Source organism: Heloderma suspectum, chromosome 5 (genome assembly GCF_057233095.1).
Source record: "Heloderma suspectum isolate Gila_16-S chromosome 5, 16-S_ref, whole genome shotgun sequence".
Lineage (NCBI taxonomy): Eukaryota > Metazoa > Chordata > Lepidosauria > Squamata > Helodermatidae > Heloderma > Heloderma suspectum.
In genome coordinates, this window is record NC_139462.1 from 187560066 (window position 1) to 187587881 (window position 27816).

A 27816-nucleotide genomic window follows, 5' to 3' on the forward strand; every position below is an offset into this window, starting at 1 on the left:
GCATCAATTCTTCGGCGCTCAGCCTTCCTTATAGTCCAGCTCTCACAGCCATACATTACTACAGGGAAAACCATAGCTTTGATTAGACAGACCTTTGTCGGCAAGGTGATGTCTCTGCTTCTTACTATGCTGTCTAGGTTGGCCATAGCTTTCCTCCCAAGGAGCAAGCGTCTTTTAATTTCATGGCTACAGTCACCGTCTGCGGTGATCTTGGAGCCCAAGAAAGTAAAATCTGTCACTGCTTCCATTTCTTCCCCTTCTATATGCCAGGAAGTGATGGGGCCAGATGCCATGATCTTCGTTTTTTTAATGTTGAGTTTCAAACCAGCTTTTGCACTCTCCTCTTTCACCCTCAACAAGAGGCTCTTGAGATCCTCTTCGCTTTCTGCCATTAGGGTGGTATCGTCTGCATATCGGAGGTTGTTGATAATTCTCCCAGCAATCTTAATTCCGACCTGTGATTCATCCAACCCGGCATTTCTCATGATGTACTCTGCATATAAGTTAAATAAGCAGGGTGACAATATGCAGCCTTGTCGTACTCCTTTCCCAATTTTGAACCAATCGGTTGTTCCATGTCTGGTTCTTACTGTTGCTTCTTGACCCTCGTACAGGTTTCTCAGGAGACAGGTAAGGTGGTCTGGTACTCCCATCACTTTAAGAATTTGCCACAGTTTGTTGTGATCCACACAATCAAAGGCTTTAGCGTAGTCAATGAAGCAGAAATAGACGTTTTTCTGGAATTCTCTTGCTTTCTCCATGATGCAGCGAATGTTGGCGATTTGATCTCTAGTTCCTCTGCCTCTTCGAAACCCAGCTTGTACTTCCGGTAGTTCTCGGTTCGCATACTGCTGAAGCCTAGCTTGTAGGATTTTGAGCATCACCTTGCTGGCATGTGAAATGAGCGCAATTGTGCGGTAGTTTGAACACTCTTTGGCGTTGCCCTTCTTTGGAATTGGAATGTAAACTGACCTTTTCCAGTCTTGTGGCCGCTGTTGAGTGTTCCAAATGTGTTGGCATATTGAGTGCAGCACTTTAACAGCATTATCTTTTAGGATTTTAAATAGCTCGGCTGGAATACTGTCATCTCCGCTAGCTTTGTTGTTACTAATGCTTCCTAAGGCCCACTTGACTTCACTCTCTAGGATGTCCGGCTCAAGTTCAGTGACCGCACTATCATGGCTATCAGGGACATTCAGATCTTTCCTGTATAGTTCTTCTGTGTATTCTTGCCACCTCTTCTTAACCTCATCTGCTTCTGTTAGGTCCCTGCCTTCTTTGTCCTTTATCATGCCCGTCTTTGCACAAAACGTTCCCTTGAGATCTCCGATTTTCTTGAAGAGATCTCTAGTCTTTCCCATTCTGTTGTTTTCCTCGATTTCTTTGCATTGTTCATTTAAGATGGCCTTCTTGTCTCTCCTTGCTATTCTCTGGAACTCTGCATTCAGTTGGGTATATCTTCCCCTTTCTCCCTTGCTTTTCGCTTCCCTTCTTTCCTCAGCTACTTGTAAAGCCTCATCAGACAGCCACTTGGCTTTCTTGCATTTCTTTTTCTTTGGGATGGATTGAGTTGCTGCCTCCTGAACAATGTTACGGACCTCCGTCCATAGTTCCTCAGGCACTCTGTCTATCAGGTCTAATCCCTGAAATCTATTCCTCACCTCCACTGTATATTCATCAGGGATATGATTTAGGTCATACCTGAACGGTTTAGTGGTTTTCCCGACGTTCTTCAATTTAAGCTGAAATTTTGCAAGAAGCAGCTCATGTACCCTCCAAATATTGTGGACTACAGCTCCCACCATTCCTGACTATCGCCCATCTTGGCTGGGGCTGATACAAACTGAAGTCCACAACTTCTGGAGGGAACCAAGTTGGGGAAATTAGGCCCTTGGGAATACCTCCAGGTCTCCCGATAGCCAGATTATGAAGAACAGTACTAGCTGCAGCTATGAGCCCACATCAAACCTCTGAGCTCTTGGGATTTTTTTTTTTAATTTATGTCTGGAAGCCATATACAAGCACACAACCCAACTGAAAATCTTTCCACATTTAAAACTGATTGTTTCCTCAAACTGTATCTTTCTCTCATTTTCCCCTTCACTGGCATCTCCTAGAGATAAATCAGCTTCAACCTCCTTTCTCAGTTTTCTTCATAAATGGTTTTCCTACAGCAAACAGCATTTTCTTAGTTTTCATCCAGGCTAAATACAGGCTCACAGTGAAAACTTGCTGAGAAGACAGTATTCCTCGTGGATTCCAAGGGAGTCTTTGAGATTGACAACTAAAAGATGTGCCTGCATAACAGACAAATAAATAGCTGGAAAATTGCACATTTTGGAGTACAGCTGCTCTGATGATTTCATGCAAACAAATTATCTGACAAGTTTAGCTGGTTCTCAGCTCATAAATGATTCATGAGCCAAACCTGATTTCTATGTATTTGCTGCACACAATTTCAATAGGACTTTTGTGGATTTTCCTCTGGACGTTAGTTATGGATTACATTGAGATTTGGGGGATCACCAGGGCTTTACTGGCAGCCCTCTATAATGTGTAGCAATGGTTCTGCTCTCTGAACACGCAAATGAAATGTTTGAAATGCCCCCTCCCTCAAATTAGACAGATGAACACCACACAAAAAATAATGAATGGCAAACACTAATAGCTTATCACCTGAAGAACCCATTCCTCAAAAACTCATATGTGAACAAGATTTATTTGAATCAATGTTCATGAATGACAAAGAGTAAAGAACAAATTGGGATCTCATGAAACTGTCAGTTTATTGTAATGCGTGTTACCCAGAAATATTGCGGAATAGCTCACACCTACCATTCTCCATTTTCCCCACGCTACCTCTTTTTTGTGTTTTTAAAATTATGAAATGCTAAAAACTATTTTTAAAGATTGCTATATAACTTTTATTAACATTTCTCTTAACTTTGTTCAAATGTTCAACAAAATGTGATATTCTATTAAGTTTAGGTTGCAATCCTACGCACGTTTAGATAGAAAGACAGTTGGCTGGGGCATGCTGGTAGTTGTAGGACTTTTTCCTGTCTAAACATGCATAGGATTGTGCCCTTATTCTCTCTTTTTTTCATCCTGCTTTATTATCACGTGCACAGGTCATCGAGAAGCAGCACATCAACTCCCACCAACCCAGTCCATGGGTTCCATAAAGAGTCTGGCCCAGGTTAGTTTTTCAACAGGATTTTTAATTGTCCCAACTAAGTCACAGCACAAGCTAAGGCTTAGATGGCAGTACGGTCATATAAGCAGCCTGGGAAGTATCCTGACTGGAAGTCTGAGGCTTATGGTATTGTTTAGCTTAGAAAAAAAGGAGGGTAAGGGGAGACATGATAGAGGTCTACAAAATTATGCATGGTGTGAAGAATGTGGATAGAGAGACATTTGTCTCCCTTGCTCAAAATACTAGAACCCGGGGCCATCCTATGAAGCTGATTGGTGGGAGACTCAGGACGGATAAAAGTACTTCTTCACACAGCGCATAGTTAAACTATGGAATTTGCTACCACAAGAAGTAGTGATGGCCACCAGTTCGGATGGCTTTAAAAGGGGGTTAGACAAATTCCTGGAGGAAAGGGCTATCAATGGCTACTAGTCCTGATGGCTGTGTGCTACCTCCAGAGCCAGAGGCACTGACCCTATGTACGCCGGTTGCTGGGGAACATGGGTAGGAGGATGCTGTTGCGCTCATGCCCTGCTAGTGGGTCCCTGGTCGACAGCTGGTTGGCCACTGTGCGAACAGAACGCTGGACCAAATGGACCCTTTGTCTGATCCAGCATGGCTCGTCTTATGTTCTTAAGGTAAGGAAACTTCCATCTCTCTTCAGGGGTGCTAATGTCCATACACTCCCTACTTTTCAAACCATACGAGGCATTTTGTTGCAGGTCCCACTTGTTCCCTCACCCTTTAATTCTTTTGTTCTTTTTTTGCATTTCATCTTGTTTTGAGTTACATTTTAGTTAAAAGTGTCTCTTCAATCTATAAAAAAAATCCAAACCATCCAAAACTATTACATATCACATAATTTTAATGTTTCTTTCTACATTGCCCTCACATTATTTACATTATATTGGTTCTGTGCCTCAAAATAACCTAAATATTCTTTTCATGGGGCTATTGATCTTTTTGAGGACATCAGTTCTCCTTTTACATCTGTTTCAAAGTACGTGTTATGCCATATTTGCTGTTTGTATCTTGCATCATCAAACCAGTATCTGTCCTCCCTGGTACATACTTAAACATTCCTTTTTCCACACACCTGTATGTTATACTGGTTTTGGCCGATATTATTTCTGGTAAGTGAACACTTCCGCCGCCCCCCTCACCATGACTGCCTTTGGTCTATATTCCTGATTCTTTTTCAGTCTGTGAACACTTTTTTTATGGTTTTGTGCATGTTTGTAGATTTCTCCCACCTCTTTTAAGTTAAAATAAAATACAACATTTATATTTTTGCAATCAGCTCACCAGTGCAATAATGTCTGTGCTTTTACCCAACAACATTTTGTGAATGGCGACTGTTACTGTAATGATCACCATCTGTACTTTTTCCATTTCAGTTCCTTCTGACAACAAAGTTTACAACTCTCCACCCCCACCCTGCCTGCCCCCGCAGCATGTGTATATAAATCTGCCAATTCGCGGTCAACACTTCATACATCTGATGAAGTGGACAGCGTCCATGAAAACTTATGCCAGAATAAATGTGTCTCTCTTTAGGGTGCCACAAGACTCCTCGTTGTTTTTGCTGCAACAGACTAACATGGTTACCCGTCTGGGTTTTGTTTTTTAAAGACCCTGACTTAAATACACGTAGGGTTAGCCCTACCACTAGGCAGTGTGAGGTGGCTATCTCAGGCAGCTGACTGAACAGCAAATTGTTAGTTAGTTAATATTATTTATTTTCAGTGCCAGGGAGGGGGAGAAGCGCTTGTGGGGTTTTCTACCTCAGGAGTCAAAATAACTTGACTGGCCTTGGGTACTATGCACCTTGGCTTGGATGGGTGCCTTTTGCAGCTCAGGCAGTGAAGTATCTTGGACCAATCCTGTACAGGTCTGAGGGCTACTTGAGTGGAAATCTCACTCCACTCACTTTTCACTCAGCCCCCCTCCCTTCTCAGCATTTCCCTCACCTTGTGCCTGCACACGACTGTCAACTGCATCGCTCATCCCTCAGAATCTTCAAAGCGTGCAAGCACAGCCCAAGGTTTTCTCTAGTTTAGGGAAGACATGGGGCTTTCTTTTTTAAATGCAAGGTTTTCCCACATACTTTGAGGGGTGCCCCCAATCCGCTCCCCCAATTTTGGTATTTGGTGCATCTGCATGACAACAACCCATGTTAGTAATAGAGTGAGAGTGATATAAATATGAGTCTACAGAGAACTATTCCTAATTCAGTTATGCAAATATTGATCCTTCATACTGGACCCCCTCTTGTGATCATCCTTAAGTACCTTTCCACCTCAGCCTCAACTGTGCCTGATTAACCAGTTAATTTCCTTGTTTTATACTGTCTGCAGCAGCAGCATCCCAAACCAGTAGGACACACGTTAATTGGAAGACGGCAATAAAGTTGTGCGCTTCTGAAGGGTCCTAAAGATATACACTTCTGAAGGGTTCTTAAGACCGTTTTATTCCTGCAGGCATTTTTAGGTAGCACCTCTGTGGGTGCTTTTAGTTTGCAGTTGCTGACAGTTTTTATGATGCTATTGTTCCTTCTGTTTATTTTGTTTACATTGGGATCTTCCCCATTTTGTTGTGATTTGTAATTTCAATGTGTACGCTATCTTGAGTTTGATTCGAATCATAGAATGTTGGAGTATAAATGTCAAAACAAGCCAACACAGACATTAAGGTATGGCGTGGCCTGTAGGAGCATCTCTTCTTAAGTGCTTTACAATGGGGCCCATCTCCTAGCTGGCTATTCTTCAACTCACCTACCTTCAGAATCAAGAGTTTGTGGTAAGAAGCCCTAAAGGGATGGGAATCATTGTAGAAAGCCCAGAAGATACACAGAAATAGCCTAATATATTTAAAGTTATATTAGCATATATAAAAGAAATATTTTTAAAAAATAATTAAAAATACAGGCCTAGTGGTGGTCCGTTATCCCAGTGCCTTTACATTCACTGGACAGAACACTGGATGGCTGGAGCAACTTTCTTGTTTCAGGAACTATTGGAGACAATGCTGCCTGTAAGCTTTTCCTTATTTCTCCACAAGTTAAAGGGAAGCGGGGGAGTAGCAACATGGTGCCTGAGAGCACCAATGCACCCCTGGGCAACTTTCTTGGTGCCCACCAAGGTGTGCTACTCCTCCCACTTTTTTAAACACATTTTCTTACTGGCATCTGGGATTGGTTCAAAGCAAAGCAAGGGCCTCTAGCCACTACTATCTCCATTTCCCATAAATGCCTCTGAGCTACACAGTGGAGCTCAGAGACATAAGAACATAAGAAGAGCCATGCTGGCTCAGGGTCCATCTAGTCCAGCATCCTGTTCACACAGTGGCCAACCATCTGTCGGCTGGGAACCCACAAGCAGGGCATGAGCACAACAGCACCCTCCCACCCATGTTCCCCAGCAACTGGTGTACATAGGCTCGATGTCAGGGTTGGATCTGACCCCATAGAGTCCCAAAGCAGCTCTGATTCTGAGGAAGACACACAATCTGTGAGAGAGGAACCCACTCATTTTTCATAGGTGCAGCGGGAGGGAGAGCTCCCCCTGCTCCCATTCCTGGGAGCGACAGTGACCCTGGCATAGAGAGGGAGGGACAACTTGAGCTTCTAGATGGGAGGTGCAGAGACAAGCGAGAGGTTACGGGCGCCGAGAGGAGGTGCTCAGCCTGATTGGCGCGACAACAACAGCTGTGCCCCAATGCCCCACGGGAAGGGAGGGGGGACTCTCCCCTCCTACTCCTTAAGTTCAGAGAGTTGCCGCACTTTTCTCCGAACGGAGACCAACTGACATCCTAACGCTTTGAATCCCCTGGTAGGCTGCTCCTTAGAGTTTTCCAGTTAGTCTCAGGCAATTAGCATCTGTAAGCGTCATTAGGTTGAATGGAAATAAAGCCTTGGAAAACAGCCCTTTTGTCTGCGTGTTGATTCTGGCTACTTCAGGATTTCAGAAGGCAGCAGTGGCGCTCCCAACACTCACTGCCTCTGGTACTGGAGGTAGCACATAGCCATCAGGACTAGTAGCCATCAATAGCCTTCTCCTCCATGAATTTGTCCAACCCCCTTTTAAAGCCATCCAAATTGGTGGCAATTACTACATCCTGTGGTAGTGAATTCCATAGTTTAACTATGTGCTATGTGAAGAAGTACTTCCTTTTATCTGTCTTCATTCAAAGGAAATGAAGATGGCAGGTGACAGCCATTTTGTGGTGGCGACCAGGACAGGTTCTCAAATTGTCAAATGTGCCCATGGGCCAAAAAAGGTTGCCTACGCCTGGATTAGAGTCTTACTTAAAAAAAAAAAAGCTGAAAATTTCCAGAAAGGGGCAGCCCCCCTGTGGCTACAGTCCTGACTGGTCTTCTCATTCACACTCTCTCTTATTGCAGCCAAAGTCTTTTGTCAGTAGCCTTTCTTTGACTTGCATCCTGAGAACTTGCCATCAAGCCTCTGTTTCCTTTGTCCCTACTTCCTGACTGAAAGAAGTATGTGTGCTATGGTGCTTGGAAGTAAACATCATTTCCCTCTGCTTGCTGCAGCCAAAAAACAGCGCTCTCTGAAAGTGCCATCCTAGGGTCACCTTAGCTTCTCCTCATCTATCTGCCCCCCCTTCCTTTATTCTCTCTCTTCCTTCCCTCAGAGTAACACTTTTTAACAATTCAGGCATGCAAAAACAGAGTTTGTCACCTCCCTCATCCCAATCCAGGGAGACTTTCAAACAGGACAAAAAGGTTGTATAAAGCACAGAACAGCCATTCTGGATTAGACCAAGGGTCCACCTAGTCCAGCATTCTGTTCACACAGTGGACAAACAGCTGCCTGCGTTTGGCCACAAGCAGGACATGAGTGCAACAGCACCCTCCCACCACGTTCCCCAGCAACTGGTGTACGCAGGCATGCTCCCTCTGATACAGGAGATAGCATATAGCCATCAGGCCTCGTAGCCACTGACAGCCTTTTCCTCCAGGAATTTGTCCAACCCCCTTTTAAAGCCATCCAAATTGGCATCCATCACTACATTTTGTGGTAGCAAATTGCACAGTTTATGTGCTGTGTGAAGGACTTCCTTTCATCTGTCCTGAAGCTCCCACCAATCAGCTTCGTAGGATGACCCTGGGTTCTAGTATTGTGAGAGAGGGAGAAAAACATTGATTTTTTCTTTATACCCGTTTAAATATTTTTCCTAGCGCTGCTGCCACAGAACAGACAGACAGCAAGCACCACATCAGAATAGGGCGTTGGTGACATTGCAGTAGTGTTGGTTTACGCTAGTGCGACGTCATTAGCGCTAGCACTGTGCCACCATCGGATATGACCCCTTGTCCCCAACAGATGAATGCCTGACTTGCACCATCCCACACAGTCAGGTCACAAAAGCATTATTGATGTCAGTATAATAAGTGAGGAGAAACTTGCTGTCAGCCAAGCAAGATCTTGATTTCAATGAGAAAAGAAAAAAAAGGGGTGCTTCCTTGAGGCTAACGAACTCTTTGTTCTCAAGATTGTAATCCTGCAGACACTTACTTGAGATTAAGTGCCACCACTTGAAAGCAGTGTTGACAAATTCCAGAGAACATAAAGAACAAAGACGGCCACACTGGTCCACAAGTAAAAACAATCCCAAATCCAGGGAGGGGAATCCAAAATCCAGTTAGGCTATAGCTTTATTAGAACCAAGCAAAATGCCACAAACCTTGCACAATCTTTTGGTTGCTCCTAATAAAGGTATTGCCTAGCTGTAGATTTTGGATTCCCCCCTCCCCCCAGATTTTAAGTTTCAGAGTGTTAGCTTGTCCCACAGCAAACACAAAACAGACATTTTATGGCAGGAATTCAACACAATCCTGCGAACGGTTTCTTGTAAAGAAGCCTCACAGTGTTCAACGGCGGACGTGGCTCCTTAGGGCACAATCCTATATATGTTTAAACAGAAAAAGTCCCACAACTCCCAGCATTCCTTAGCCAGAGGGGAATGGTGGGAGTTGCAGGACTTCTCTGCTGTCTAAACATGTATAGGATTGCCCCCTTGGTACATTTAGGATGGCAATTTAAACATCTGTTGAAGACTCGCTTGTGAGAGAAATCAGTGTGATGCCTGACCTGAGTAATCATTAGGACTGGGCAGTAAATCTGCGATCCTAAACATGCACAAACCCCTTTCCTGCTCACTTTTAGTTGGGAATAAGCTCCACTCTTTCCACCACCTATGTGTGCATATTACAGCTTTACATGGAAGTAAAGCTCCCAGAAGCATGTAAGTTGTGCGTAGGCTCGTAGCTTTACTTGGAAGTAAAGCTCTCAAAAGTTCTGAAGTGTGCATAGTAAGCGCGCGCAGGATTGCAGCTTTACTTGGAAGTGAAGCTCTCAAAAGTTCTGAAGTGTGCATAGTAAGCACGCGCAGGATTGCAGCTTCACTTGGAAGTGAAGCTCTCAAAAGTTCTGAAGAGTGCATAGTAAGCGCGTGCAGGATTGCAGCTTCACTTGGAAGTGAAGCTCTCAAAAGTTCTGAAGAGTGCATAGTAAGCGCGCGCAGAATTGCAGCTTCACTTGGAAGTGAAGCTCTCAAAAGTTCTGAAGTGTGCATAGTAAGCGCGCGCAGGATTGCAGCTTCACTTGGAAGTGAAGCTCTCAAAAGTTCTGAAGTGTGCATAGTAAGCGCGCGCAGGATTGCAGCTTCACTTGGAAGTGAAGCTCTCAAAAGTTCTGAAGAGTGCATAGTAAGCGCGCGCAGGATTGCAGCTTCACTTGGAAGTGAAGCTCTCAAAAGTTCTGAAGTGTGCATAGTAAGCGCGCGCAGGATTGCAGCTTCACTTGGAAGTGAAGCTCTCAAAAGTTCTGAAGTGTGCATAGTAAGCGCGCGCAGGATTGCAGCTTCACTTGGAAGTGAAGCTCTCAAAAGTTCTGAAGAGTGCATAGTAAGCGCGCGCAGGATTGCAGCTTCACTTGGAAGTGAAGCTCCCAGGGGCACTTCGGGGGGGGGGGCGCGAATTAAAAGCAACGTATTGATTAGTTTTCCACCTCGCCCCGGGCTGCCGCCAGCGGGAGGGCCCGATCCCCCGCCACCAGTAGGGCGGCCCACCGAGGGAGCCCGCGGAGAGGGGCCGACGCACAGAGGCGGCTGAGCGGCGGCGCCCAAGAGCAGCACGAGAAGCCCCCGCGGCGCGCCGTCGGGGCATGAATGGCTGCCGCCGACGCCGACGCCGCACCCCCGGCGCGGGGAGGCGTGCCTCGTGCCTCTCGGTGCGCGGTACCAACCGTACTGGCGGCGCTCGCCCTCGTAGCCCTTGAGGCAGAAGCAGGTGCCGTTCCGGATGCAGAGGCCCCCGTGCTGGCAAGGCGGGCTGCAGACGGCGCGCGGGTCGAAGACAAAGGGGACGGCGACGCCGCGGGACGCCTTGGAGGGCAGCGCGCGCGCCAGGAGCGGGGCCCCCGCCGAGGCCCGGAAGAAGAGCAGCCACGCGCGCCGCTCCACGGCTCCCCGGCGCCCGCGGCGCGGCGACAGCGCTCTGGTGCCGGGCTGCAGCCGCTACCAGCAGCAGCAGCGGCCGCTTCCCCTCGGCCGTCTGCCTCGAGTTCTGTCTCCTTCTCCCTCGGCGCTCTACTTCTTCCTCCTGCACACCCACACACTCCTCTTCTGCTGCTTCCCCCGTCTCTCTCTTTTGCTCTCCCTTTCCCCCCCATCACTTATTTTCTTTGTTTTCTTCTGTTTCTTTTGGCCCCTTTCTTTTTTATCCGCCTTTAGACGACGATGATGATGACAATGGCCATTACAAAAATATTTGTTTCCAAGTTATTTCCTTGTGTGACTGACTGGGACCAGCAAAACGAAGTTCTTGTACAAGTGCTTCTTGTATTCCAAAGCAAACTCCAAGCATGTGGAGAAAGGATTTACGATTCGTCATCATCACCCTGCCATTATATTTTAAAGTATTTTTATCTCTGGCCTCAGAGATATTTTGAGATATCTCAAAATATTAGAGATACTTTGAGATATCTCAAAATATTAGAGATACTTTGAGATATCTCAAAATATTAGAGGTATTTTGAGATATCTCAAAATATTAGAGATATTTTTAAATGTGGACAGTGGTATATAAATCTATTAAATAAAAAATAAAAAGCCGCCTGGAGCTGTGGCTTACATGCAATCAGTAAAACAAGATAGCCCCTACCTGCAGGCTTACAATCCAAAAAGCCTCAACACACAAGGGAAAAGGGATGGGAAAGGAAGAGGGAAAAAAGGGTGCAATCTTATGCATGTTTAGACAGAGGAAAGGCCTACAACTCCCAGCATTCTCCAGCCAGCAAAGCGCCCTTAGTAGGCTTTTAGCAGGGCTGGTGGAATGGCCCTGGTTCCCTTCTCATTTCTCTCTGTACAGCCTGCTGGAAAGGCTGCTGGTGGTGACAGTTGAGAGAGGAGGAACCTTTGTGGGGGAGGAGTTTCATTGGGGCTGGTGGAATGGCCCCACTCCTTTCTTCCAAGAAACAAGGCACAGTACATGGTCCCATCTCATCACCCCCTTTGTCTTAGCAGCTCTGTGAGGCTGGAAGTTCCAATTCATGGCATTTCCAGGTAGGGCTGGGAAAGATTCCGGACTGAAACTGGACAGCTGCTACCAGTCAGCATAGAAACTATACGAAGCTAGATGAACCCGTGCTCTGACTTGAAATAAGGCAAGTTACTGCGATCCTTCAACAAAATCTTTCCAGTTGTCCTGAGAAATGAAATCTAATGCAATCTAAAGTGGCATTAAATGACATAATTCTCATTTACTAGGGCATTTAATCCCAAATTTTAATACTTGAGGAGGATGCCACAGTAGTCAGAAGACCTTTATGGATTGTAAGGTATGGCCAATTTATATTGTGCCCAAATATTTTGTAAAATATTTAAAAATATTTGGCCTAAGTTACCATGCCATCTGGAGTGCTAACATATTGATTGTCCCCACCTTTTTATCAAGCCTCATGTTCCCTTCTCTTGTTCTATCCATCTTGAGACCAAGATTTATCAGCTTGTTGTTCAGTCGTTCAGTCGTGTCCGACTCTTCGTGACCCCATGGACCACAGCACGCCAGGCCCCCCTGTCCTGCGCTCTCTCCCGGAGCGTGCTCAAGTTCATATTCATTGCATCCGTGATGCTATCTAGCCATCTCATCCTCTGCCGTCCCCTTCTCCTTTTGCCTTCAGTCTTTCCCAGCATCAAGGTCTTTTCCAGGGAGTTTTCTCTTCGCATTAGGTGGCCAAAATATTGAAGCTTCAGCTTCATTATCTGTCCTTCCAATGAGCACTCAGGGTTGATTTCCTTTAGGATGGACTGATTTGACCTCCTTGCAGTCCAGGGGACTCGTAAGAGTCTTCTCCAGCACCACAGTTCGAAAGCATCAATTCTTCGGCGCTCAGCCTTCCTTATAGTCCAGCTCTCACAGCCATACATTACTACTGGGAAAACCATAGCTTTGATTAGACGGACCTTTGTCGGCAAGGTGATGTCTCTGCTTCTTACTATGCTGTCTAGGTTGGCCATAGCTTTCCTCCCAAGGAGCAAGCGTCTTTTAATTTCATGGCTACAGTCACCGTCTGCGGTGATCTTGGAGCCCAAGAAAGTAAAATCTGTCACTGCTTCCATTTCTTCCCCTTCTATATGCCAGGAGGTGATAGGGCCAGATGACATGATCTTCGTTTTTTTAATGTTGAGTTTCAAACCAGCTTTTGCACTCTCCTCTTTCACCCTCAACAAGAGGCTCTTTAGATCCTCTTCGCTTTCTGCCATTAGGGTGGTATCGTCTGCATATCGGAGGTTGTTGATAATTCTCCCGGCAATCTTAATTCCGACCTGTGATTCATCCAACCCGGCATTTCTCATGATGTACTCTGCATATAAGTTAAATAAGCAGGGTGACAATATGCAGCCTTGTCGTACTCCTTTCCCAATTTTGAACCAATCGGTTGTTCCATCTCTGGTTCTTACTGTTGCTTCTTGATCCTCGTACAGGTTTCTCAGGAGACAGGTAAGGTGGTCTGGTACTCCCATCTCTTTAAGAATTTGCCACAGTTTGTTGTGATCCACACAATCAAAGGCTTTAGCGTAGTCAATGAAGCAGAAATAGACGTTTTTCTGGAATTCTCTTGCTTTCTCCATGATGCAGCGAATGTTGGCGATTTGATCTCTAGTTCCTCTGCCTCTTCTAAACCCAGCTTGTACTTCTGGTAGTTCTTGGTTCGCATACTGCTGAAGCCTAGCTTGTAGGATTTTGAGCATCACCTTGCTGGCATGTGAAATGAGCGCAATTGTGCGGTAGTTTGAACACTCTTTGGCGTTGCCCTTCTTTGGAATTGGAATGTAAACTGACCTTTTCCAGTCTTGTGGCCACTGTTGAGTGTTCCAGATTTGTTGGCATATTGAATGCAGCACTTTAACAGCATCATCTTTTAGGATTTTAAATAGCTCAGCTGGAATACTGTCATCTCCACTAGCTTTGTTGTTACTAATGCTTCCTAAGGCCCACTTGACTTCACTCTCTAGGATGTCCGGCTCAAGTTCAGTGACCGCACTATCATGGCTATCAGGGACATTCAGATCTTTCCTGTATAGTTCTTCTGTGTATTCTTGCCACCTCTTCTTAATCTCATCTGCTTCTGTTAGGTCCCTGCCTTCTTTGTCCTTTATCATGCCCATCTTTGCACAAAACCTTCCCTTGAGATCTCCAATTTTCTTGAAGAGAACTCTAGTCTTTCCCATTCTGTTGTTTTCCTCGATTTCTTTGCATTGTTCATTTAAGAAGGCCTTCTTGTCTCTCCTTGCTATTCTCTGGAACTCTGCATTCAGTTGGGTATATCTTCCCCTTTCTCCCTTGCTTTTCGCTTCCCTTCTTTCCTCAGCTACTTGTAAAGCCTCATCAGACAGCCACTTGGCTTTCTTGCATTTCTTTTTCTTTGGGACGGATTTCGTTGCTGCCTCCTGAACAATGTTACGGACCTCCGTCCATAGTTCCTCAGGCACTCTGTCTATCAGGTCTAATCCCTGAAATCTATTCCTCACCTCCACTGTATATTCATCAGGGATATGATTTAGGTCATACCTGAACGGTTTAGTGGTTTTCCCGACGTTCTTCAATTTAAGCCGAAATTTTGCAAGAAGCAGCTCATGATCTGAGCCACAGTCAGCTCCAGGTCTTGTTTTTACTGACTGTATGGAGCTTCTCCATCTTTGGCTGCAAAGGACATAATCTGATTTCGATACTGACCATCTGGTGAGGTCCATGTGTAGAGTCGCCTCTTGTGCTGTTGGAAAAGAGTGTTTGCTATGATCAGCGTGTTCTCTTGGCAAAACTCTATTAGCTTTTGTCCTGCTTCATTTTGTACACCAAGGCCATGCCTGCCTGTTATCCCGGTGATTTCTTGACTTCCTACTTTAGCATTCCAATCCCCTATGATGAAGAGGACATCTTTTTTTGGTGTTAGTTCTAGAAGGTGTTGTAGGTCTTCATAGAACCGATCAACCTCAGCTTCTTCGGCCTCAGTGGTTGGGGCATAGACTTGAATTACTGTGATGTTGAATGGTTTGCCTTGAATTCGTACTGAGATCATTCTATCATTTTTAAGATTGTACCCCAGTACTGCTTTTCCCACCCTTTTGTTGACTATGAGTGCTACTCCATTTCTTCTAAGGGATTCTTGCCCACAATAGTAGATATGATGGTCACCTGAATTAAATTCGCCGATGCCTGTCCATTTTAGTTCGCTGATTCCCAAGATGTCGATGTTCAATCTTGCCATCTCATGTTTGACCACCTCCAGCTTACCTTGATTCATTGATCTGACATTCCAGGTTCCTAAACAATATTGTTCTTTACAGCATCGGATTTTCTTTTCACCACCAGACACATCCACAGCTGAGTGTCCTTTCGGGTTTGGCCCAGCCGCTTCACTCTTTCTGGCGCTACTTGGAAATACCCTCTGCTCTTCCCCAGTAGCATATTGGACACCTTCCGACCTGAGGGGCTCATCTTCCGGCGTCATATCTTTTAGCCTTGTGATACGTTCCATGGGGTTTCCTTGGCAAGAATACTGGAGTGGGTTGCCATTTCCTTCTCCAGTGGACCACATTTTGTCAGAACTCTCTGCCATGACCTGTCCGTCTTGGGTGGCCCTGCACGGCATAGCTTATGGCTTCACTGAGTTACGCAAGCCCCTTCGCCACAACAAGGCAGTGATCCATGAAGGGGATTTATCAGCTACATCATCAGAAAAGAAAGGGTATAAGGCATGCCCATCCTGTTCCTATGTCCATCCCACCAACATAACATATTACTACTACAAAGCCAGTGCACAGAACTGCCCAGCAGGGCTGAAATGCCTCTAAGATGATACACAGGTAAGCTGTCCCTCATCCTACTCCTATCAACTATTTGTGTGATGCTTTAGCTAGTAACAGTGCTAGTTGCTAGCTTAATAGCACCGACTCACCCTGATGGATCCTGAATCATCTTCCAAAGCTAGGTACAGTCCATGATGGGCCGTATCCAGACTGCTTCTTTTCTGATTTATCAGCTACATCATCAGAAAAGAAGCAGTCTGGATACGGCCCATCATGGACTGTACCTAGCTTTGGAAGATGATTCAGGATCCATCAGGGTGAGTCGGTGCTATTAAGCTAGCAACTAGCACTGTTACTAGCTAAAGCATCACACAAATAGTTGATAGGAGTAGGATGAGGGACAGCTTACCTATGTATCATCTTAGAGGCATTTCAGCCCTGCTGGGCAGTTCTGTGCACTGGCTTTGTAGTAGTAATATGTTATGTTGGTGGGATGGACATAGGAACAGGATGGGCATGCCTTATACCCTGAGGTAACCAGAGTTACATTGGCACTGTACCATTGCAGGTACATGTTTTTGAAGGATTGAGGTGCTACATCTATAAACCCTTTTTCAGTGTTACATTTCTTTTGTGCTATGAGTAGAACCCAGCACCCTAATTCTAGAATGTGGTGGAAGTCAAGAAAATGTGTGGGGCCAAATTGGTTCCTTTGGAGGGGAAAACATCTGTTTCACTAATCTGAATGCTGACATGTGAATTGAAGAGATTAACTTGAACACTTTTTCTAAAGGAGTTAAACATCTGTGTCATTCAAGAATGAAAACATTCATAAAAAATTATCCTAGTCAATATGTTTCATATTTATTACAAGTGGGACCCACTGGAGGCTGGTGGCTTCTATTATTATTAGTATTATCATCATCATCATCATCATCAACATTTCTATACCACCCAATAGATGGAGCGCTCTGGGTGGTTTACAAAGATTAAAAACATTAAAAATACAATATACAGAGATTAAAACCATTTACATAAAAAACACATGAACAGACAATATACACAAAAGAAACATATATCTAAAATAACTTCAAACAATCTCAAAAACAAACAACCATAACCATAAGACATTACAGGATCGATTAAACACCTATCATATACTGTCGAATGCCTGGGGAAAGAGAAAGGTCTTAACCTGGCGCTGAAAAGGTAACAATGTTGGCGCCAGGCAGGCCTTGCCGGGGAGATCATTCCATAATTTGGGGGCCACCACCGAAAAGGATCTCTCCCTTGTCTCCGTCTTCTGAGCTTCCCTCAGCATAGGCAGCCAAAGGAGGGCCTTAGATGTTGAGTGTAGTATACAGGCAGGTTCGTGTCGGGAGAGGCGCTCCATCAGGTATTGTGGTCCCAAGCCTTTACAACCAGCACCTTGAATCAGGCTCAGAAACATACAGGCAGCCAGTGCAAGTGGGCCAGAGTCGGTCTTATATGTTCGGACCTTCTGGTCCCTGTTAGCGATCTGGCTGCCACCAGATTGTCAGTTTCAGTACAGCAGTGAATCCACTCCAGGTTTCAGTCAGAACTTTAAAGTAGCTATCTAAGGATAGTTCCTTTAGAATTCTGACTGCTTGTGACTGACAATGCCCACTGACATTGGAGCCACCAGCCTCCACTGGGCTGGAACCTGCAACAAAATCTTGCAGTATATCCTTCTCACTTCCTAACAGGAGAGTTTCTCTTCAGGTTTTCAGCCAGCTCAATGTGGCCTTTTCCAGGATACTACTATAACCAGTAAGAGGCTCAAGCATTCCGTGCTCCCTCCCAACCCAGTTTGGCTCCAACTGACTTAAGGATTCTTAGTCTTCATTGGGCTTGGGGGTAGGGGTTCCCCTTGGGTTTTGTGCGAGAAGTGTTAGAAATTTTTTTTTTTGTAGTTCTGCAAGCTTCAGCATGTTGTACCTTCTTCCTATTTCTCAGTGGCCCTTGTTCTGGTTCCATTTCTGTCATCACTTACCACCTGAATTTGCTATTAGAGTGAGTGATAAGATAGTCCCCTGATCTAGGGAGCATGATCTGTGTACAGAAATGGATGTCTGCACATGGATCTGCGCTTTTGGGGAGCACAATGGGCTGCTGCATTCATGGGGGAGAAAACTGCTGCATCCGACCATGTTGCCTGTGTCTCTGGTACAGCCACAGTATCAGTGCCCCCATATCAGATCAGCAGAGAAGATTTTAAGTACAGTGTCACACAGCACCTGTTAGGCAGAGTGAAAACAGATTGCTTCAATTAAGCATAGGTATCCTTTTCCCCACTACCTAACAATATTTTTTAAAATAGGTGCAAAAAATAGCTTATTAACAAAACCCAACATGTTTTGAGCGAAAATACACTATTTAGTTCAAAGAAAGCTTCTATTCCAAAAGAATAGCTGCTTAGCTCCGGCATAAAGGCTTTGTGCATCTGTTACCAATTACCTTTGGATCTTAATCTATTGGGAGCTTCCTCTTTCAGTATTACCCTCTCCCTGACAGTCAAGCAGCACAGTGGGAGACTTCACTCATAAGCCCCATAAAGAGCTAATCTGATACCCAACTGAAGACAAATACCTCCTTCCTTCTGCTTCTGCCCCACCTGAGTAATACTTGGAGCTGAGAAGGCTTCAGCTCAGCAGGCATAGTTGTTATTTTGGAACCCTGAGCATAGCCTTCTGCAATATTTGCAGATCTTTGGACTGGGCTCTTTGTTTCCATCTTCCTGTGAAATCTTCTAAAATACTACGGCATTACAGCTTTTCTTTGTTTTGTATGATTAGGTGTAACTGTTGGAGAACTTAACATTTGCATGATATTTTTTCTTGGAACAGAAGACACTTACATATTTATTATTCATGTACACAGCCCAGATATTACCAAGGATGGAGTATTGACAGTATTCTGTAACACCCCAGAAGAGGATATCCAGAGGTCCGGGTTAACTAACAAGCTCTCCCTCGCTCCATTTTCTTCTGTGCTTTCTTTGAGAGTCTTAAAAGGATTCATATGAAAGAAAAAAAAACCCTCAGCATGAAATATAGCAACTGTCCCTTCAACAGAGCTAATTAGATGCAAGGATGAATTAAATAAGCTTGTCCAGGTGTCTCATTGGATTAAATACATTTGTTTAAACATTATCTCCAATATGAAGGATTAGGTTTAGTCACTGTCTTTGTGCACGTAAATTCATCGGAGGGTTTATCAGTCTGGTAATCTGCATTTTTAAGGAGCTTGAGTCATGCAGTTTGTGACTCATTTAAAATAGGGGTGTTTGTAGCCTCAATAGGCTTTTTTTAATTCTTTCTGAATAATGTTATCACTTAAGAAAAATAAAATAATAAAAAGGACAGATGCTGGGCATGTGGGTTTAGGGCTCTGGAACTAGACATCCAAATAAAAATATACATATCCAGGAACTATTTATTTACAAATGCTTAAATTAAACAATGTTTACCAGTTGTCAAATGGTTCTTTAAAACTCAGCTTTCTCATAGGGCTGGGTAACAGAGGCTGCAGTGCCAGTACTAAGAGGCAGCTTGTCTCCTTGCATTGCTGCAGTTGTCTAACCCCAGGCCTAATACTGTCAGTCTTCCTCTGTACAATGCAGCGGTCTCACTTAAGGGCTTTAATTTGAGATGGGAAGGCCAGGTCTGCCATCACGGGTAGGCATGGTCGGGCGCTTGGCAAGGGCCCACTGACAAGAGCCCGCTGGACTTGCTCCTCCTCTTCACCATGGCAACCTGCTTGTTCAGCGGCTTCTCACTCTTGCCCAGACTACAGTGGTGGTGAGGAGGCGGAGCACAAGATGCCTCTGCCTCCTTGCTCACTGGCTGTCTGGATGACAAGCAACTAAGTGGTAGCAATGATGAGAAAGAGGAGGAGGAGCAATAGCAGCTGGGGACATTGGCAGTGAGAAGGAGGGGGCCCATTCTTGCCCAAGTGCCCGCAAAACCCTGGTGGTGACACTGGGGAAGGCTATGGGCAGACCCTTTAAGTTTTGTATTACAGGGCAGGCAATTTGTTGTCCCTGGAGGCAGAAATAAGCAGAAGAGGAGTGAGAGTGATTTTCAGTCATTTTCGCCCAAATCATTTCAGCGTATACTCTAAAACAGGGATGGGGAGTATCCAGCACTCCAGATGTTTGTTGGATTACAACCCCCCAAACAATATAGGTTATAGGGAAATGGCAATTCTAATACACAACTAAAAACAAGGTTTTAATAAAATATTACAAACAAGGTTAAAAAGATCTTGGTATTGGGACAGGGGTATTGTAAAATTTGTATAGCCCAGATACAGATATCAATTATTATAATATGTAAGTAGGGAATACCTGAGGACTGTCTGTAGATTTTCTGAACCTTGTTTTTAATTGTTTATTAGAATTGGCAGTTTCCTATAACCTATATTGTTTGGTGGCTTTTCTGTGTGGTTTAGGATTACAACCCCCATCAGTCCCAGCCAGCATGGCCAATGGTCAGGGGTGATGGGAGTTCCCCATCCCTTCTCTAAAACATAAGAATTTATGTTGTATTACATTTCAGAGATGTGCTAGATCCATGTCACAAAAATGGACAGTGGACTGTTCAGAAAAGCAAAAAAAACCCCACATGCAATTCTAGTACTATAAAGAGAGCATTTTATTGACAGACCTTGAAAGCATTAAGACTCTGTTTTTAACTGCACAGTAGAACATCAGATCTATTTGAATGATTAGCAATATACCATGATCGTCATTCTATCTATGATTTATTACATTAGTCAATAAAAAATGACATCATAGATTAGCAGCATTGATCGAGCCATTTTTTCCTAGCCAAAAAATACATCATAGCTTTCAGATAATGACAGTTTAGGGCAGCAACAGTCTTTAATTCAGTCAGGACAACTGATCTGTCTTTTAATCCCTCTGAACAGGGTGGGTTGAAATATATTGAGAAAATGCTACTGTAATTCCTTCATGTAAGAAAATTAGACAATAGCCCATTGTGAACTCAGTACACAATTCAGGTTTCTTTTAAACACACATATTGACAACTGTCTGGTGTCACGTACGGGAGAGTTGCTTTGCACTATCACAGCTAATTTATACAAGTCTAAACTTGTGTCACCCATTTTGCTGTAACCTTTAGGGTTAATTCAGTAACCATTTATATTGAGTCATCAGTGAATCACCTCTTCTACATTGCTTATTACTTCATCCAGTGTGCATAAAGAAAATAAAAATGTTGAAGCACTCCGTATCACTTTGACTCAGGAAGAAATAATATTATTATATATGCAGGGCTAGTTAGATATCCTTTGGCGTATTGTATCCACTTTTGGATATCTGGGAGCATCTCTACACCAGCCTAAAATCCAGCATTTAAAATGGGGCTTTCTGCTTCTGTTTTAAATGCAGGATCACAATGGACTCCCTTTACACATGCTTCCTTCCCCCCTTTCCCCCCCCTTATTTGAGTCTTCGATCTGTTTCATTATACAGCTGCTAGATGGCGCTGTGGTCTAGCGCCTCTTACTGTGGCTTTTCCTTTTCATGAGGGAACTCAAACAGAACTCAAGCACGGTAATTTGATAGTTCATTATCTCCTATCTTAAAAATGGAATAAAGGTCATGTAGTGCGGGAGATGCCCTGGAGGTTGATGTCGTCATCTAAAGGACCCGCAAACTTCCATGAGTAACCAATCTCAATAGCAGGGTAAAAGCTCTGTGTGAAAAAGCCCTCTATGGGTCATCACCCTCCAGGGCGTCTCCCGGACTAGATTACCTTTATTCCATTTTTCAAAAGATCGGAGATAACGAGATATCAAATTACCCCACTTGAGTTCCCTTGTAAAAAAGGGAAAGTCACAATAAGAGGCGCTAGACCACAGCCCCATCTTGCAGCTGTATAGTGAAACATATGGAAGTCAGATAAGGGGGAAAACGGGGGCAGGGGAGTAAGTCCATTTAAAGGAAGTCCATCATGATCCTGCATTAAACAGAAGCAGAAAACCCCTTTTCAATACAGGATTTTTGGCTGGTGTAGAGATGCTCAGAGTCATCGGAATCATTTAGAGAATGACTGATGCAAACAGTAGGGGGAGCCTGACTAGCAACACAGAAAATGGCATCCATGGACCTGGTTCCCATGATCACTGCAGCAGATTGCGGGGCCTGCAGGAGCCAAATTGCTAATTCAAGCCCCTGCCATGTCTGGTTATGTACAAGCCCAGCGAAGGTGGGTTGTTGGGGTGGCTGGCAAGCCACCCAGAACCCATGGCCTGTTTTAGAGTTGTGGGTGTGGCTTGTCAACCACCCACCCTCACCAAGTTTGCACAAGAAGCTATGCTGTGCCCCGCCACACCCCGAATATTAAAAATGGCAGCCACCACTGCGATGAGAACCTCCACAGGGAAATTTACCTACGGTGGCTTCTCGTTACATGCGAACCACGCCATAGGGTAAATGCCAAAAATAAAAGCAGCCTGCAAGGCAAATCATTTGAAGAAAAGCTGAAGGAACAGAATATGCTTAGTACAGAAAAAAGAAAGCAGAGCAGGGGCATTTGCACAATGTCCAAATACCAAAAAGGATTTACAAAGAGAGGGAAAAAATTGCTCACTGAAAATAGGATAAGAAACTATATATTGCAACAAAGGTAGAATTTGCCACTTGCAGTCTTCAGTGAAGTGAAGAATGGCAGTTGAATTTCCACCCTCATCACCTACCTAGCTATGAATTCCTGCTGCTTACTGTCACTGCTAACAAAGTCCCTGCTGCTTTCCCCAGCCATTTATTTGCCGCACTTATATCCCACTCTTCCTCCTTAAAGCAGCACCTTACATAGGTTTCCCAGGCCATGTTCAGGTAGCTTACAAGAGCTTCAGCAATAGAGCTCCATCATGTTCTTTTGGATAGTCTAGACCAGACTTCCCCATTCTGGTACCCTGGATTTCGGCCCCAGCCAACGTGGCCAATGGTGAGGACGGCTGGAAGCTAAAACTATATTGGCTAAATGAATGTCAGCGTTTGTCTTATTAAAATCTGGAAGGTGCGGTAATTCCTGACTTCCATTAGCCTATCTATAGCATCTTGACAACAGCTTATATACAAATTCCACCATCTTGCTTAACCCAGGTCACAGTCTTAAACATCTGTGATACAGGGAAGATTGCAAAGCTTGGTGCCAGTGTTATCCTTTTGTGCAGCGCTAGGAATGTGGAGGTTCCCAGCTGGGTCTAATGGCACAACTGCAGAATACACCAGTTTTCTTTGTCCAAGAAAAATAGACGCAACATTGCCAGAATCCAGATTAGTAATTAAAACATACACAAATAAAATATTTTAAGAAACTGCAGAGGGAAAAATACCCAGTTTGGTGTCTTGTCATCCTGTTTTGCCTTTTAAGAAAAAAAGATCATGACTGTTGGAGTTCTTTTGCAAGCTGCAAATGCAGATGCAACCCCCACCCCAAGCCTGCTATTGCTTTGATCCATCCATTTACTTGATTGTAAAAAGATTAGTGCAGACATTAACTGCAGTAAATCGAAGACAATAAGCAATTCAACCATCATGCAGTAAACTTTATTAGGCTCTTATCTTTCAGAAACATTTGGTAACAACCAAACTAAGAACCTTGCAGTCTAGCCAATAGCCGCTCATCTGGATTTACTCTGGGGAAAAATGTCCTCCCTATTAACAAAGGGAAGGCTGAACTAAATCCTTCCATTACTGAATGCACAAGGGATGGTCACTGATTGCTAAAAGTAAAAAAAAGAAAGAAAATCACATGCACATACACAGAAGTACCACATGAAGGCCACTGAGGTGAATGGTACATTTTTCAATATAAATCAGACTATATTTTCAGATTCCAGGGTCATAACCTTGATTGAGATTCTAGCCCTTTACAAAACATTTGCATCAGAGCAGAATATACCACAAAGATATGCCACAGTCTGCACTATATTCTAGGCTATGTCCCTCATTACATCTCCACTTCTTGTTTCCTTCCTCCCCCCCCAAAAAAAAGATGGGGGCTCATTAAAGGGATATTAACTTTCCCACTATGTTGGAAAGGACATGGTGTACCTCCTTTGAAACAGGTTCCATTTTGGAACTGAAATAAAGATTCTCAGAGATTGGCATCCAATAAGGGTCAGTGCCCAGCAATACCACCTATTTTAAATGAAATTGTTGTGAAATGCCTGCAGGGCTGCAGGAGGCTGGAAGACAGAGTAGTTAATTAAACTGCACAAAGCCTGTAGTTAATGCAATCCAGTAATGTGATCCAGTTAATCTAGAAAGATGTTGCATTTGTCTTTAACTGTCATTGATGTGTATAAGTGAGCTGAGCTGACCTCCCTAGAGAATGTCAGCATTTTATAGAAGCAGGATCTATAAGAAAGATGGCCTTTTCACAATTGTGTATCATTTCATGGAATCATAGAATAGTAGGGTTGGAAGGGGTCTACAAGGCCATCGAGTCCAACCCCCTGCTCAATGCAGGAATCCAAGTCAGAGCATCCCTGACAGATGGCTGTCCAGCCTCGTCTTGAACACCTCCGGTGTGGGAGAGCCCACCACCTCCCTAGGTAATTGGTTCCATTGTCGTATTGCTCTAACACTCAGGAAGTTTTTCCTGATGTTCAGCCGGAATCTGGCTTCCTGTAACTTGAGCCCATTATTCTGTGTCCTGCACTCTGGGATTTCTTTTTGAACAAGTTATATCCTTCAATTGCTGTATTCCAGTCATGAGAGTCATCCCACCAAGTCTCAGTTATACCTATCAAGTCATAATTTCCCTCCTGTATTAAGAGTTCAAGTTCGTTCTGTTTGTTTCCCATACTCTGGGCATTAGTATATAGACATCGAAGACCATGTACTTCATTGTCTGGCTTTCTTCCTACATGTGTCTGAAGACTATTATTGGGCGCTATCAGAGCTGTTCTCTCCATTGCAGTGCATGCGCCTACGTCCATTGTTACCCCCAACATTACATCTCCCTTCCCTGTAGGATTCAGTTTAAAGCCCTCCTGATGAAGTTCTTCATGCTGTGGTGAAACACATTCTTCCCAGCCTTTGTGAGGTGCAACCCGTCCCTTTCCAACAGCCCATCTTCTAGGAAGTATAGCCCGTGGTCCCAGAATCCAAATCTCTCTCGTTGGCACCACCTTCATAGCCAGTCATTCACCCGGAGTATTTTTCGTTCCCTTTCTATCCCTCTTCTAACTACTGGAAGGATGGATGAGAAAACTATCTGGACCCCAAAGTTCTTGAGTTTCCTTCCCAAAGCTTCAAAGTCTGACATGATTTCTTTGTAGCTCTGCTTGGCGGTATCATTTGTTCCCACATGGATGAGAAGAAAGGGATACCTGTCAGTGGGCTTTATGAGTGCAGGCAACCTTTCAGTCATGTGTCTAATCCGTCCTCCTGGGCGACAACATACCTGGCGAGTCCACGGGTCTTCGCGACATACTTGGGTCTTGATCCCACACAGCAAGGAGTCTCCCACTACTACCACTCTTCTTCTTGTTGTAGGCCTGGGTTTCATCGCCTCTGTTTGACTGACCTTCAGCCTCTTGCTCACTCTCATGCAGGTTCCCCTGTGATTCTTCCTCTGCAGGCTGTCCTCCAGTCTCATCCGCAAGTACCTGGAATCGGTTCCACAGCTCCACTGCTTCCACTGGTGCAGAATGGCGTCTAGTTCTTCTTCTCCTAACTGTCACCCTTTTCCAAGGAGTGGAACTCTACTCCATTTTTCTTCACCTCAGCATTTCCCACTGCCTCATCTTGCTGTTGCTCTTCAAGCTTCTGGTCTTCCCTTTGCTGCTGTAGTTCCCCCATCCTGCCCAAGTACACTTTGTGTTCTCTTATTCCCCGGACGGTCGACAGTCGCCACTCCAGTCCACTTACTTTTTCTTCCAGCAGTGTGATCAACTTGCACTTGTTGCAGGTGTAGGCCATGTTGTTCTCAGGCAAGAAAACAAACATTGCACACACCTTTCAGGTCACCACCACTGGAGAGTCCTGTCCTTCCATTGCCTCTTTTCCCTTTTTGTGTCTAGCTTTGTGATTGTTCTAGACTAGCCTGTGCCTGCTCCTCTACTCAGTAGAGGTTAAAAACAGAGTCTCACTGGTGTGGAAGTGTGTGTTATAAGACAAATAAATGAAAAAAGTTAGTTAAAAAATAAAATGAAAAAAAATGTTAGGGGCCTCCCCCTTGACCTCCCCTGCCGAACTCCCCTGTCCAACTCCTGTTTGCTCCCCCTGATCGCTCGCTCTGGTCACTAGCTCTCTGGGAGCTTGCTTGCTTCTGTAGTCCCTGGACCAGCTGGAGCAGCTTGCTCTGCTCTGCTCTGCTCTGCTCTGCTCTGCTCTGCTCTGCTCAGCTGGGAGGCGGGAAACAGACTGAAGCTTCCTGCCCACTCAGCTGCTGGGAGTACTCAGGCCACACACACCCAATTCAGTTGGAGCTCTCAGAAGCACCTGGTGAGCTCACAGCCACTCAGAAGGATAAAGGGCAGCCCCCTGGGCTTCCTGCAGCCCACTTACCTCTTAGCCTCTGTCTCCTTTGTCTCTTCTACCACTTTGTCTCTTCTACCATAGTGCACAAATTTCTTTCTGCACTATGCACTCTATTGAGCTCCAGAAGCAAACACCAAAGAATCTAATCTCATAAGACCTCATGGGGCGCAATCCTAACTAGGGCTGCCTCCAAACTCAGAGGTGATCACCTATCCTAAGCAAGGCAGGAGAGGCATGGGGGGGATCATTCCCTCTGCACCTCTCCTGCCTTGCTCTTTTTCGTTAGCCGTTTTCGGCTGTCTAGTGTTGGGGAGCCCGACCGGGAGAGGAAGCTGCCGTATGACACATAAGATGTGTCGTACACGCAGCTCCACTATCCCCGCCCTGGAATGCCCCCCAGCCCTGCCCCTTTTCAGTTGCTCCACACTTGTCTTCCAAGCACGGAGGACAGGACTTCTCCGTGCTGCAAGGCCGACCGGGGGAGGGGGTCAGATTTCCGGGAACCAACCACGGAGCACAGGCTCCAAGGTCGGTTCCCGGAAAGGAGCATATCCTATGGCCCTCTAGACCAGCGGTCCCCAACCTTTTTGGCACCAGGGACCGGTTTCGTGGAAGACAATTTTTCCACGGACTTGGGGGGATGGTTTCAGGATGATTCAAGCGCATTACATTCATTGTGCACCTTATTTCTATTATTATTACATTGTAATATATAATGAAATAATTATACAACTCACCATAATGCAGAATCAGTGGGAGCCCTGAGCTTGCTTTCCTGCAACTAGATGGTCCCATCTGGGGGTGATGGGAGACAGTGACACCTGAAGTGTGTTGCTTATCTCCAGTCTACTCCATAATCTCATTTTGGTTGCTGTCACTGCAGAAAACCCTACTTCACAAAGATAGGATGTTGGAAATGGAAGCAGACTTTTCAGTGCTTTTGTGGCAATCTCAGGATATTCCGCCTTGACTTTAATCCAGAACGTATGAAGATTTGAAGTTGTCTGAAACATACTTTTAAGGCCACCATCATTTGTGATCTCAAGCAGTTGATCCTCTTCTAGCACGGACAAAGTCGATTTACCTGGTTTATTCACAAATGGGTTGCGGATCCATACCTTCCCAGTTCGGGGGTCTTTTGTGGTTGGGAAGTAATGCTCAAACTCTTTTGAAAGCTGAGATATGTGATCATGCACCAGCTGGGGGAAAGAAGGCCCTGGCTCAGTCTCTTTCAAAATCTCTGCTAATGTTTGAAACATGTCAAAAGTCCCAATGTTCACTTGTCACCCCCATACTTCCAGTTTGGCTTTGAATGCAGCCACTTTATCTGCCGACTTGAACACAGTTGTCGTTCTCCCCTGAAGTGACAGATTGAGTTCATTGAGCAGGTTCTATATGTCACACAAGTAAGCAAGTTTTGCGACCCATTCTGTGTCACTGAAATGTGCTGCCAGTGGTGACTGTTTTTCTAAAAGAAATCTCTGGAGTGGCTATTGTTACTCAAAAACGCTGGCCAGTGATCTACCTTTAGAAAGCCATCTCACTTCTGTGTATAAGAGAAGACATGTGTGCTCTGCGTCCATCTCCTCACAGAGCTGCGCGAACAGACGTGAGTTAAGTGCATGTGCTTTAATGTGGTTGATAATTTTAATCACATCCTGCAAAACGTTGTTAAGTTCAGGTGACATTTTTCGGCTAGCCAGCATTTCTCTATGGATGACACAGTGCGTAGACTCACATT

General features: G+C 44.7%; 1 protein-coding gene across 1 annotated transcript in view; it reads right to left on the reverse strand.

Annotated features, from left to right (window-relative positions):
• LOC146344959 (uncharacterized) overlaps nucleotides 1-27334 on the reverse strand; it is a 37319-nt gene extending 9985 nt beyond the window's left edge. The window contains exons 1-2 of the mRNA XM_084859828.1: nucleotides 26969-27334; nucleotides 10465-10735 (exon numbers count right to left, since the gene is read on the reverse strand). Of these exons, the coding sequence (XP_084715954.1) occupies nucleotides 10465-10735; nucleotides 26969-27334 (637 nt within the window). The remainder of the gene's footprint in view (nucleotides 1-10464; nucleotides 10736-26968) is intronic.
• Between the last annotated feature and the right edge of the window lie 482 nt (nucleotides 27335-27816).